Source organism: Sorex fumeus, unplaced genomic scaffold (assembly GCF_029834395.1).
Source record: "Sorex fumeus unplaced genomic scaffold, SorFum_2.1 ptg000013l, whole genome shotgun sequence".
Taxonomy (NCBI): domain Eukaryota; kingdom Metazoa; phylum Chordata; class Mammalia; order Eulipotyphla; family Soricidae; genus Sorex; species Sorex fumeus.
In genome coordinates, this window is record NW_026606070.1 from 30,479,395 (window position 1) to 30,494,508 (window position 15,114).

Below are 15,114 nucleotides of genomic sequence, written 5' to 3' on the forward strand. Positions count from 1 at the left end.
TATGGAGCAATCTTCCTGGCCCGTGTACCTACTATCCTTAGGTGTCAGCCTCATGTTATATTGTTTTATACTCCACAAATGAGTGCAATCCTTCTATGTCTGTCCCTCTCTTTCTGACTCATTTCACTGTGAAATGATACGTCTCACTGATACGTATCTGACTCACAGTGAAATGAGTCAGAAAGAGAGGGACAGACATAGAGTATCATGCTAAGTGAAATAACTTTTTTTTTTTTTAAGAAGAGTTGTCAGCAAATAGCAGAGGGAAGAAAGGGAGGGGGAAGAAAGACTAATAAAGCCATGGTGGAACAGAGGTATAGAGAAATTAAATTCTTGTTTGCTTAAAACTAAAGTGGAGTTGGGGCTGGAGAGATAGGACAACATATTAGCTCATTTCTGGGTAGAGCTTGGAACAAAGTCTTTTATACCACATTTATGCTTGAAATAATAATTGTATCATTGATAGGAAAAGACACCATTCTACAAGGAATTTAAAGTTTTTATTATATACCATTCTACAAGGAATTTAAAGTCTTTATTATATACCATCACATAAAATGTTCCAAGCTACATAACAGAACAATAAATGTCCAGAATGCTAATATCATAAATGTATAATTATATTTTCAGTTTTCACTTATTAATACATAACAGGCAGGATTTAAGAGGCCAGTTTTATTTAATGTTTAATAGTCAGTTTTGCTTTGTTTAATTTAAGAAATGTCAGCAAGTATATTTTAATCATTCCCATTGAAAAGTAATATTTAGTATTCCTCTCTAAAGAGTCTAAACTAGTTTCAAAACATTTTTATATTGAAAAACGTAATAAAGCAACTAAAAATCTGCAACTACTTAAAACGAACAGAATTTGATACTACAAAATGGAAACAAAATAAACCATAATCGGATCAAATTATGGTAATTATCCATATTGCAAATTATAATTTTCTATTTCACTAAAATTTCTATCTTCTAATTAGCTTAACATATATAATGAATTTCAATTCATAAAATGCACATACACCCACAAATGTCATTGTTACATACTACGTGCATGCATGTGCATGTATGGCTAGTTTTCAAGAGTTCTACTAAAATTTTAAACACATTATATGAATCAAAAGAAACAAATGTAAGACTGGTGTTCCACTGCTTGCTTATCAAAAAAAAAATTAAAGCAAAATAATTAAGGAAGACACCAAATTCTTATAATAATCAAGAACTAGAATTTTGGGATATTCTACTTTATGTTTTAAGAGTCGTACATGTATATGTAGATATACATGAATACACAAATATGCATGCCACTTCAAGCCACTTCAAATAGAAGTCTTTTAACTGGAGAATTTAAATTTTCAAAAGCTCAAAATAGGTACTGAAAACTTCCTACTGTCAAGTTTCCTGCTATCTATATTTCCTGAGATTAATCATAAAGTCAAGGGTCAGGTGTTTTCTGTGTTTCAAAAATCTTTGTGAGAAAGAGGGGGAATCAGTTACTGCGCAGTGAGACGTATCATTTTCTGGTGAAATTTTATTTCATGAAAATAACCTATGGCATGAAAGCACAACTATTTTGAGTTAAATATGCGAATGACTGATACTAAAAAACTTTTCTATGCCTTCCAAATACAGGGTGTTGGGAGGATCCTCATAGGATGGGAGATGCATGCTGAAAGTAGACTATAGACCGAACATGATTGTCACTCAATTCCTCTTTTGCAAACCACAGCACCCAAAGGGAGAGAGAGAACAAAAGGGAATGCTCTGCCATAGGTAGGATGGGATTGGGGGGATGGGGGATGGGAGGGATACTGGGATTAGTGGTGGTGGAGAATGGGCATTGGTGGAGGGATGGGTACTCTATCACTGTATAGCTGAAACCCAAGCACAAAAATTTGTAAGTCTACAACTGTACCTCATGGTGTTTCACTAATGGAAAAAAAAATAATAATTTCTATGCCTTTGATTGTGAAAGTGGATGTCCCTGCACAAGTATTAAAAGGCAAATAGTCCTGAGTTTGCTCCTAAGCAGTATTTAAGGGACCCAGGAACAACACAGATATCTAATGATATCTGGTCCAGCTATTTGGGTCTGAAGGTTCAGTAATTAGACAACAATGAATGATGCCAGGCTCACCAGGATCATCCCAGTAATGCACAAGGGACCACAAAGTTTGGGGACAACATCCCAGCTTCTGCACACAAGGCATGTACTCTAGCCCTCTGAGTTAACTCCCCAGTTTTCTGACCTTCTCTTTTAACTAGTCATGAATTTGAACACAATCTGTCATTTCTCAGATCTTCTTGTCATGTTAACCATTTTAGTATTGAAAGAGTCTTATTTGGAATATTAGTTTATTTTCATCAACATTTCACATATGTAAAAAAGAAGTCTAGAGATTTTCGGGAATTTCGCAAATTCACACAGATTCAAAATGAACTGAACATCCCAATCCAGTACTTATGCATGAAGAAGCAGCTGTAAAGTTTAAGCAGTTATTCTTTATACACAAAGATGTAGAGTTTCAGAACAATAGTACCACATTAAAAATGAAAGCTTTTGGGGCTGGAGCAATAGCACAGTGGGTGGGGTGTTTGCCTTGCACTCGGCCAACCTGGGTTCGATTCCCAGCATCCTGTATGGTCCCCTGAGCACCGCCAGGGGTGATTCCTGGGTGCGGAGCCAGGAGTGGCCCTTGTGCATCTCCAGGTATGTCCCAAAAAGCAAAAAAAAAGCTCTTATTTAGTCCTTTATCACTGGTAAACAAATAGAATGTCAACATTACTGGGCAGTTTAAAATATTAGCCCATGCATTTCTCTTTGCATTATGTGTTAAATAACCAATTAATTATTGGTTAAAATTTAATTGGTTAATAATAATTTATTGGTTAAACATTACATAATTTTAAAGCCAGACTACTTTAAACACCACTCACTCTTTTGGGGTTCACAGAAATTAACAAACACTGTAAAAAACTCCAATTCATATTTGCATCTCCTCAGCAAGTTGACTACAAACTTTTACCACTCAGTGGGAAGATACCGTAAAAAAAAAAAAAATCTAGAAACAGAATTTCCTCTTTTGATTTTCTTTTAGATGTAATGGTCAAAGATCTATGCCCAAAATTTACACATTTTAAATTTCTAAAAAATAGTAATTAAACATGTTAATTTAACGTGGCAGCACAGTGGGTAGGGCATCTGCCTTGAATGTGGCCGACCCAGGATCAATTCTTCCATCCCTCTTGGAGAGTCTGGCAAGCTACTGAGAGTATCCCACCCGCAGAGCCTAGCAAGCTCCCTGTGGCATATTGGATGTGCCAAACACAATAACAAGTTTCACAATGGAGATGTTACTGGTGCCCACTGGAGCAAATCAATGAACAGGAAGGACAGTGCTACAGTGCTACAATGTAACACCAAGTTGTTCAGCAAGAAAACTTAAAAATCTGCAAGAAAACCACACCCTTCCTCCATACCATCACTGCTTAAAACTTCAGATAGAAAACTTAAATGGTCTATATTTTCTACCTGATCAGTTATGTAACTCTTGAAAATGTACTTTCATACCCTAAATATATTTGTTTTCCACTGTATCCCATGGAAATGATAGCTCACAATTTATTAGACTCAGAAGTTTGTCTTATCCATTCAAGGTTATAGTTTAATAAGTAGGACTTACAATACAAACCAAAATTCTATGTAGAATGAATTATGAGTAAAAACATAGCAAATTAAGCAAAACTAGTTTTCAGGACACCTAGTAGACCAACCTAATGAAATGGTAAATATATGCACTATAGTTGGGTTGGGGAAAAAAATAACTGATGTGGTTTAGTGCCGTCCTATTCTAGAAGCCCTAAATAGTGGCTCAGTAGGCTACATTTTATTCAACATATAGTGAAAACCATCTAGGGATTTTATTTGAATAGAGTATGTTAAAAGAACAAGTAAGGACCAGAGTGATAGTACTGTACAGAGGGTTATTGCCTTGAACCTAGTCAATCCAGGTTTGATCCCTGGCATCCCATATGGTCCTCAAGTTCAGCCAGGAGTGATCCCTGAGCATAGAACCAGGACTAAGTTGGAGTACAGTAGGTGTGGCCAAAAAAAGAATCAATAATAATACTTTTTTTAAAAAAAAAAAACTATGCAGGAAAGTGGCACAGCAGTAGTACAAGTCTTGGATGTATGACATCAAATTCAATTCCTCATACCCACCCCTCCCACAAACCCCCACCCAGCCCGCCAATTAAATCTATAGCAAGGGAAGAGCAAACATCAACTGAACATCAACTGCCATGGTTCCATGCAACTGATATATAAAAAACCAGCAGAAAGACAGACAACTAGCAAGGTGAAGGAGTCTGATTCAAAAGTTATCTTTAAAATACCACAATTCGATACAGAAAAAAAAAAAAACAAAATAAAACTAATCTAAGAGCTAAAAATATGATCATCTAATCAAAATTTAATTTTTAGTGCTAAGACAAAACAACACTGATTATCTAAACATCAGGGAGTATCCAGTGTTTAGAAGTAGCCTTACCTTAGATCAGGTGATTCGGCCCTCCCATATCGGTCCTGCCACTTCCCAACGCTTGAACTGGCTTTTCTGGAGGCAGTACTTGTCTGAGACTGAGAAGAGCTGCTGTTTCTGGTGAGATAAATTTTCTATGGTTTTTCTTACATGTTGTTGCCTCTGACCCCCCTTCTGCTTTTTTCTTTTCTTTTCCTTGACATGCTTTTACCCTAAGATTTTTAGCTTTTTCCTATAAATTTATTCTCTCCAAGTAACATAAACTAAACTAAAATAAACTTGCTTTAGTATTAAGACTGCTAGTGTACTTGAATAGAGACATGTCATAACATTTTATTAACTCCAGAACAATTATAATATTTCTCAACATAAGGTTTGATGTCAGAATGTAGACATGTGAAAAGAACCAGGGCTTATTTAACATTACATTACCAAATAAATTTAGTTTTTTACACTAGTAAATAACCTTTACTTCTGCAATTTCACAAAATCTACTTGAAAATTATTATCTCCATATTTCAATAATAAGTATTTTAGTCTACCCAGTTAAAAGTAACACTGATGTCTTTTATAAAATCCTACAATATATATATATTTCATAAAAATTCTATTTTAAAATAATTCAACTCTTCCAAAGTAAATTCTAAAAAAGTTAACTTTCAAAAAAAATTAATTTTATTGCTGGTGATATAATCCATGGAAAGTTCTGATATTTACAATCTCAATAATTCTCTAAAGGATTAATAGATGCTCTTTCCAAGTAATAAGAAAAAGTTAATTTTGTGTATTTGCTTATTTATATAAAAAGAAACAAGTAACCAGATTAAAAAAGAAAGTGGTCATTAACAGGAAAAATCTCAGTATACCTTTGATAAACCACGCCTCAGATAGTATGTCTATCCCATTGCCGCCGCCACAGAAGTTCATCTACTGGCCCTGTTCTAGCAACTCGTAATTATATCTCAAAAGAGATCAACTAGTCCCCCAAATTTCTGGATACCTGGTTCTGGCTGAAACTTCCAGGGAGATCTTGGGAAGGGGGTGGACCAAGTTCCTGTCCTACCAAAACCCCTGGCAGCCACACTCACACCCCAATAGCTGCCACCAAGCCTCCATGTGGACTGCCAGGTTAATACTCTGGATTTTCTGGAGCCAAACTCTACAATACCAAGAACCCTAGCAGAAACACACCACTGGATGGGAATATAAAGTAGAAGCCAACTAATCTCGACTAACCAAAACATTAACATAGAAGGTTTAACTAGCAACAACAGATTAGACAAGAACAACCACATGGTGATATACAACTATCAGAAATTTTCTTTTACTGAAGTATTTTTTGACCATTATTAGACATTTAGTGGGAACAAGCAATATAATATGAATTACTGTGGGTCTACTACGGGGGCAGACTTAAGGACGGTGGGGAAAATGGAGCAAAACGGTGGAGGGACTGGGGGTGAGATACTGAATGCCTGTAATAAGTCATCCTAAACACTGTAAACCACAGCTTTTAAATAAGGGGGGGGATCATGTCTAATGTTTTATATGAACAAAAAATTAGTACGTGAAATAAGCATGGAAGAAAAAATGCCAGAATTGAATGCAAATAGAAACATATCAAATTATCTTTAAATAATATAATAACTTTGAAGTAAACTTTTTAAACATTTTGACTATAAGCCTCAATATGAAAAATGTAGGTTTTGAACATTTTGTGTATACTTTGAGATTAAGAAAATAAGTATATACTAAAATTGTTGGAAGCAGGTTTAAACCGTTGGAAAAGAAAGTACAATAATGAACTAGGAAAAGTGAAGTCAAACCCTAACCCTAATTGGAAGTACAAGAAAAACAACTTCCCAATTAAATTTTTAATATATATTCAGCAACTTCCTATTGAACTTTCAGCTCTGGTTTCTGAAAAGGCAAAAAAACCCCCCACTGATAGCCCCATAGTATCATAGCTAGTGCCCAGATCATGTTTTTTGATTACTATTTTCCATTAAAAGGCATCCAGTATGTAAGTAATAGTTTCTTTTAGACTAAAGGGTAGGGGAAGGACAAACATAAGTTGGAAAGTATGGTAAAATCAAAAGATAAAAATTGAGGATGTTTTGGCGACTAAAACCTCCTGGGAAGGGGGGCGTTCCAGTCCGTCCTTCACGCCCTACTGAGGTTACCAGTTGCCCCCCACAAGCAGCTCTCCGGCACGGCCATGACTCCAGAGCACAGAAACCAATCTCTTAATTATCTGACTTTCAGTAGAAATACTTCCAGGGTTAATAAGTAAAATAACGGAAATCCAAAAACCAACATTTAATTCTTGAACCCAGCTGTAGAAAGCAAATCACTTCACAATGCTTTTTCAGCATGTCTGATGGGGGGGGGGGGTGGTAAACTCTAAATAATAGTGGTGCATCTTTTATTGAAACAATGAATCTAATCAAAGCAGATAGAGTGTTAACTAGAATTCATCTGCCTCGCAGGCACTGGGAGGGGTGAGGGGGTGGGGTTTTATTGGGATTCTTCGGGGTAAAAAACAAGTATTGGTAAAGGGAAATGTGTTTGATATTTGCATGACTGAGACCTAAACCTGAAAGCTTTGTAACTTTTCCCACAGTGATCCAATAAATAATTAAAAAAAAAAAAATTGAGGATGTTTCAAAAAGCCAGAAGAGAAGTTTGAAGATACTCCTACAGAGAAAATCTGAACAATTGGGGGATCAATATGAATTTTGTATACACACACACATTCTCTCTTTACATATATACATGCACATGTGGTATACAAACAATTGTTCAGTTTATGTATTATATACAAAAATAAGCCATATTTATAAAACGACACTGTCTCACACAAAATAAAGATAAATGAGTCTGATAAGTAAATGGAGGCGAAAGAATTCATGTTAAAAACAAAAAGCAAACAAATGGAAGAAATAAAAATCCCTATTTTGTAGCCATCATAGTAGTGATTAAAGCAAACAACCAGTGGATCCTAAAATGAGAGGAAAGTTCAAAGAGGAGCAGAGTATTTATAGCCTCCTCACAGATTACTTACTAAGAACAAAAGCGACAAGAGCAGTTTTGCAATACTGTCACCCAAATGATACCTCCACTTCTAAATGAGCAAAATAAAATTATCATGAATAATCAAACAAAACAATATCACAAGTGTACAAGTTGTTGCACCAAGATGAACAAGACATCATCAACTGGACACCACATTCCTGTGCAAATCTATTATGCAGGAAACAGAAGAGAAAATCCCAACTGAAGGAAATTTACAAAGCAACTAGATTGTACTCTTGTAAAATTCAGTATCAATAAATACGAAGAATTTCTAAATTAAAGAAAAAAAGATTACAAAAAAAGAAAGAAAAGAACTATTACATGAGTCCAGAGAGATGGTACAGCAGGTAGAACACTTGCATTGCACAAGCACAAGGTTAGCCATAGTCTAAACCCCTGACACTACTTGCGGTCCCCACAAGCACCACAAGTGATCCCTGACCACAGAGCTAGGGTTAAACCCTAAGTACAGCTGGGTGTGGTCCAAAAACAACAAGAAAAGAACTACCATAAATGGGTTTATTAGAACAATTGAGTAAAATGTATGGTGTGTATTTTAGATGGAAGTGCTGATTCACTATTAGATTTTAAGACTGAAAATTATATTGTATGATTAAACAACAGGATATTCCTGTTCTTAGGTAAAAACTGTCGACGTATTAGGAATAAAAGGGCATGCTGGCTACAATTTACAAAGGGGCCAGAAAAAATATTTGGAATAAAAAACAGTAAAATTTTAATAACTGATGAAATTGGGTGAACAGTATATAGATACACTTTACACTTACTTGCAATTTTTTTCTTTAGCTTTCTCGTCTAACCAAAACATTAAAAATGAATACAAATAAAAGGCAGGGGCTTCTAGAACTAATGGTAATGTTCTGTTTGTTTATTGATGTGATCTGATACTGGTGTGTTAATTTTGCGAGAAAGTTCTGCATTCATCGCATAATACAAAACTTTTTTAATGAATCAAAAAAACTTCAAAACTTGGAGTCACCTCTGACAGTCTATTGACTGACTATTTTTGGGGTCACACCCAGTGATGGCAGGAGTTATTCCTAGCACTGCATTCTGCACTACTGGCAGTGTGTGGAGGACCATATGGAATGCCAAGGATTGAACCTTGCATGCAAGGCAAAATCTGCTGCACTATGGCTCTAGCCTCCACAGAATATAAAACTTTTAAAGAATAAGTAAAACCTCCTGATATGTTAATGTTTTACTAATGTATGCTGGGCAATATAGAAATTCAGAACCCCAGCACTTCAAGGAAAGTAGAAAATAAACATAAATAGTCCTGTGTAAACATAGCAACAGCAGTCTTTATATTAATTGAAGAATTCAAAATTCTAAATTAAAATATAGCCTTCATCTTAGTAGAAGAGCTTATCATCCCCTTAAATATTTGTTATCCAGTCTCTATGTCTTTAACTGTCTTCTCCATAATGTTATTTCCAAGTCTCTATAAAATACAGAAGAGGGTGGGAAAAACCCAGAAATATTTAAAGTATTTAACAGTAATTAATACTATCCTTTTGACCAAATTAAAGCTGGATCCAGAAAACAAATTTTCCTAATGAGAAATATTTTTTTATATTTTATATATCTAAAAGTGACAGAATTGGGGCTGGAGAAATACAACAGGTAGGGCACTTGCCTCCAGGAATGAACCCTGAGCACAAAGGAAAACCTGAGCACTACTTGGTATGGCACAAAAACAAAAACTGACAGAACTGCCATGCCAGATGTTTCTATAGGTCATGGTGGTTGTTAATCATTTGTTTTCCTAGACTAGCAACGAATCTGCTACTTATCATTTCTTTGTATTCTCTTCCTTGTCCCATGGACTACTATCTTTCCAACTCTCTTTATTGTCCTCTTTCTACAGTCTCATTTTTCTTGTCCTGCTATTCCTTTATTCTATTTGCCTGGTATAATCTCAACTCGATTAAATCCAACTCTTCCTACACTTCACAAACAGATGCATTCTTGCCAAAAGAAAGCATGTCAAACTGTCTGTGAGCCCCTGGTCATTAACCTCAAAAAGAGTAGAACACAGAATCTTTTCCTGAGTCATCAGTTTTTCTTTCCACTAGCATTCCAATCAACATAGAAAAATGTCTACTTTACCCATCCTGCAAAACAGGAGAACCTTTCGCTCTCAACCCCAATTTCATCCTTCAGTTATTGCCTAGCAGAGTCACTCTAATCTTATTCACCTACTCCAAATGACGATCCCAGAGTCTCTTTTGTTCTTAACATAAGGCACCCAAGTCCACTATGCTCATTTCAACAAGGTAAAGTTGACTCCCCAGGTAGCTAGGAAATAATAAAATGATCAGAAAAGCACTTTCAGTTATCCCCATCACTATTACCTAACCTCCAACCTTCTCTGGTACACTCTATCCTGCTTTCCCTTCTATACTATAAATGAACAATCCAAGGGCTTTTCACTTAAGGGTAACCTCATACCTTCTGATCTGCTTTAGAACCTGTGCTAAAAAGTGTCCCTTCATACTTCCTGCATCATCAATTTTATTCTTCCAGTACTCCTGTTCATTTTAATGCAATTTCTTTGACTAATGAAAGTTATTACTATACATTTAAAAAATAAGTTAATAAATTAATATAATTTGATTATGGAAAAACTACCTGACCTCACATTTCCCTCTAGATAGTGTCCCATCTTCCTCTATCTACTGGCCTATTTCTCCACTCTTCCCACAAAAAGGACTAAAAAAATCCTTTAGAAACTAGAGTTCAGGATAGAAGCCAGCAGGGTACTAGTAGAGTGGGCAAAGTGCTTGCCTGTATGCAGTCAACCCGGGTTCAATCCCAGGCATCACATATGGTCTCCTGACCACCGCCAAGAGTAACTTCTGACTGCAGCCAGGAATAATCCCTGAGCACTGCTGGTGTGGCCCCAAAACAAAAACAAAAAATAGAGTCCAGAATAGACAAGAATTAGATGCTTGCCACTTTGGTGAGCACATTGATTTAATCTTTCTAGCATCACATAGGGTCCTGATCCAAGGCAAGAGTAAGCCCAGAGTACAGAGCAAGGAGTAAATCCTAAACTAAGGCACATGTGGTCCAAAATCCAAAATATTCTAATGCTACTCCTCTCGTTCTCTCTTTTAACTCATTCCAGCCAGGGATGTGGCTCAGGGGTAGAGCAGCTGCCCTTGACCCCAATGACCTTTGCATTCTAAAATCCAATCAATAGTCATCTTAGTTCTCATCTTGATGTCAACCATTCCTTGCTAGGAACACCACCTTCACAGATGGGGACAGGAACGAGGGTGGGGGGGGGGAGTAAGATCAGTACCATCAGTAGTGTTCAAGGCTTCTGGCTGAGTGCTCAGCGAGCACTACTGGCAAGAAACACCTCATTTCAAGACATTCACTGAGTTTGCTTTCTATTTCTTCTAATCTTCTTTTACTATTTTAGCATATTCATTTATATTTTCTGACCCGCAAGGAAGGAGTGCCCTAAGATCTTGTCTTGATACTTTCCTAACAGTACTTAACTTAATTACAATATAACTCATTTTTCTAACTTCATTTAAATATTATTTATATCTGATGCTCCCAAATTTACACCCCCAACCCAGACTTTTTCCCCCAACTCCAGATCCATTTATCTACTACCTACAACTTTTCTACCTTATCTCAACGTCCTAAACTGAGCTGGTTTTCCTCCTCAAAAAAACAAAACAAAGCCAAAAAACTACTACTCCTGTCAACTATAAAAAGTCTTTGATACCTAATATCTAATGAGTTCTCCGTATGCCACTATTATCTCTTCCTGAGATCCTTTTACCGTCTCAAAGGGCTTCCCACTGCTGCTTTAAACACTTTAAGATTAACTTAATTATTAAGTTGAGACTTTTAAAACCTAGTGCAGATATTTTCACACCTCTATTCAAAACTGAATGGAGACTCATTTATTTCAACTACAGTAATGGCACCAAGCCCTATATAATAATCTGAACCAAATTAAAATAAAAAACTAAAGTTAGAAGAGCTGGAAAATTATTACTGGTTATTTAAATAAGTGATAAATGCAAAGAGCATTTAATACATGTGCCAGGAACTAAACAACTACATAAATTAATCCATTTAATAAACATGAGTACTCTGTGAAGGAAGTACTCCTAGATTTTCAGATGGGGATATGGAGATTCAAAGACTATGTCCAAGAAACTAGTAAGCTAAACAACCAGAATTTGAATTTACAAAATTTAGCTTTAGAATACAAGTTCTTAACATCAAATCTATATGGCAAATACCAAAAACTCAAGTGAAATTTTTTTATCAAAATTGAAGTAACAATGATTACCATTATTTTGTAAGAACCAATATTCCTCCCCTGTCATAACCTTTTAGACATTTTATGAGATGATAGCAATTAAACATGATCACCAGAGAGGTAGCACATAAAATAAGACAGTCGCATGCAGCCAACCCCAGTTTGGTTCCTGGCATTACAAAGGGTCCCCAGGAGCACTGTCAGGAATCAGTCCTGAGGAAAGAGTCAGAAATTGCCCTTGGGCACTGCTGTGATTGGCCCAGTCCCATTCCTAGTCCTGCTGAGGATCATAGTTAGAAGTGCTGGTAACTATCAATTATTAAGATTGAAAAATAAAAATCCTATGGACTTGGGCAGGAGAGAGAGGTCAAAAGGCTGGAGTATTTGCTTTGCATGCAGGAGGCCTGGGTTAGATCTCCAGCACTGCATGATGTCCTCCCCGCATCCTAGCACTGCAGGAGAGACCCCTGAGCACCGACTTAGATGCTGTCCCTGAACAAGGTATGACCTAAAAGCAATGAGAAAAGATTACATAGGTTGATAATTTTAAGAATACTTTTAGGACTACACTAAATTCTCACATAAGGATTCTTCTTCCACATTTGTGTTCCATGAAATATAATTTCATACAGAAATTCAAAATTACAGAAAAAAAATCAAAAACTATGTAAACAAACAAGTAACACAAAAGGTAAATAATCTAGTTAAGGTCTAGTTGATGACAGGCTTAATTCAAGACTACAGAAATAACTAAAGATATCTTCATTTAACCCAAGATTAAACTACTGACATCAAATTTTCCTAGTCCTAACCTTCATTTACCATCATATGGGGAACAGGCTCATCACTATTCATGTTTACATTAAAATTTAATGTTTACGTTAAAAATTAATGTAAATCTTAATGTTTACAATAAAAAATTACCTTCTGCAACTGGTATCACATGGAATTCAAAGTTAGGTATCATTGCAACAAATCGAAAAAAGAAAAAAAGTGTTCAACTGGAAAGATTTCCAAAGCAGAAAATCTACAATCTCTTATTAAAAATTAGTGAAACACCTTTAAGCCAACATATATAGACTTAAGTTCAGTAATTTTTTAAGTCAATAATAAAATATAGGAACCAAAGAATACAGTGGATAAGGTATTTCCCTTGCATATAGTTGACCCAGGTTCAATCCCAGGTACCACATATGGTCCCCCTAAAAACCCCAGGATTGATCCTTGAACAGAGTCAGGAAAAAGTCCTTAGTACCTCTGGTTGTGCCTACCTTCCTTACCCTACCATTTTTCAAATTTAAATAATGATTAAAAAATAAAAAGCACACAGAAAATAGCAAGACCATTGTTAAAAAAACTCTCCTGATTACGAGTGTTGTCTCTTCATATATACATACATACATACCATGTTTTATTTCTTGCTTACCTAATTGTTTTAAAGATAGAACTCAGAAATTTATAAAAATAATTCATTATAAACTCAACCAAAATAGAATGTTCCTGCATTTAGGGTTTTTCCTTTTTTCCTGATAGAATATCCAGTGCTTTTCTACCTCCTACAGCACTAAAGTCAGTGTCTTTAGTAAGCTAACTGTCTCACTCACCTGCTAGGTGGGAGCCCAGTCTTGAACAAAGAAGGAGGAGAAGTAAACTCAGCTTTTGTAGATGGAAGTGCTGTCTCCTTCTCAGAATTTCCAGTTCTTCCCTGCTGTACCTTAAAAGAAAGGGTCATTAGAGCACGTTTAATGCAAAACTCAAAACACAATACTAAATATGGTAAAGTTTCCAAATGTTAAAATAAATTTGTACCCTTGATTTGAAAGTAAACAAAAAACTGTTTCATTGCTGAATGTTCAATAAAACTGACCTATTTAAAAATAGTATCAGTTAAAGGGAATTATGAGACTAAAATGTTCATGAACTGTCACTATTCAACTACTAAAAAAAGCTCACAAAATGTCACTAAAATTCCAATAAACCTTAACTCTTCAGGACTTTCATAAATTCCCTCAGGTGACCATTCAGTCCAGATATTAAATCAGGATCCCCACTGATGGTGAGGAATGTGCACTCATGGAGGGATGGGTGTTTCATCATTGTGTGATTGTAATCCAAACATGAAAGCTTATAACTATCTCATGGTGATTCAATAAAATTAATTAAAAACTAAATCAGGATCCCCTATTTCTAAGCAGAAGAAACCTCAAAGGTTTCTCAAACCTTTGAGGGGCTCTACCCTTATCTAAGAAAACAGGCATGGGTGGGTCATTTTAGCCATTCTGATAATTTTCTATTGAGAATAGGGCATGCCATAATAGCAAGTGTTAATAATTTGCTCCTTTATTTCATGCCGATTATTTCCTATGTTCTACCATCATTTGAAGAGAACCAGAGCTTTACTTATTAGTACACCCAAAACTTTGGTCAGTCATCTCTTCTTAACAGGTTCTCTCGATGTTCATTTTCAAACCTGGTGTCTACTTCATGATTTCTCCTGGATTTGTCAATTCTTTCTTTTTCCACCAGATAAATTGAACACAGTACAGTCACACCTTTTTAAACAAGTTAGATTTTTTTTTACGCTCTCTTGATTTGTACTCACCTTGCAATCTTAAAATGTATCAATAAATTATAAGGCTGGAGGATAGTACAACAGGCAGGGAATTTTCCTTACATGTGGTCAACCCAGGTTTAGTCCCCAGTACCACAAATGGTGCCTCAAGGCCCAACAGGAGTCATTCCTGAGCACAAAGCCAGGAGTAAGCCCTGAGTACAGCCAGGTGTGCCCCACCCCACAAAAGAACAAAAGGTTTATGGATAAATTAACTATTGGAAGCTGTTCTATACTTAAGTAGCATCCCACATAATTTATGCCTTATTTTGTTGCCCCTATCTTTGACCTTTATCATCACTCTCTTCTCCCATGATGCTAAGGCTAAAGGAATAGCTTATGGCCAGAGGACACCTTGATTTTGGACAAATACATGGAACCATGAACTCAATTCCAGAAACCAACTATGTCCTAATCAGTATTATCTTATACGAATGTATTATCCCAACCTCTAATTGGTACCTTAATATATTCAGGATTAAACACTGGTATTTAACTTGAGTATGAGCCCACTGCTTAACAACAAGAAAAAAGTCACTCAGTGGCCAAATACAGTGGATAGTGCCCCACAT

General features: G+C 35.9%; 1 protein-coding gene across 33 annotated transcripts in view; it reads right to left on the reverse strand.

Annotated features, from left to right (window-relative positions):
• Window positions 1-15,114, reverse strand: part of FIP1L1 (factor interacting with PAPOLA and CPSF1) — a 70,473-nt gene that overhangs the window by 32,344 nt on the left and 23,015 nt on the right. For 12 of the 33 annotated variants that reach the window (XM_056111335.1, XM_056111337.1, XM_056111336.1 and 9 more), the window contains 2 exons: window positions 13,536-13,645; window positions 4,551-4,658 (listed from right to left, as the gene is read on the reverse strand). In XM_056111335.1, coding sequence (XP_055967310.1) covers window positions 4,551-4,658; window positions 13,536-13,645 — 218 coding nt within the window. The remainder of the gene's footprint in view (window positions 1-4,550; window positions 4,659-13,535; window positions 13,646-15,114) is intronic. The other 21 variants (XM_056111339.1, XM_056111365.1, XM_056111363.1 and 18 more) reach the window with 3 other exon arrangements.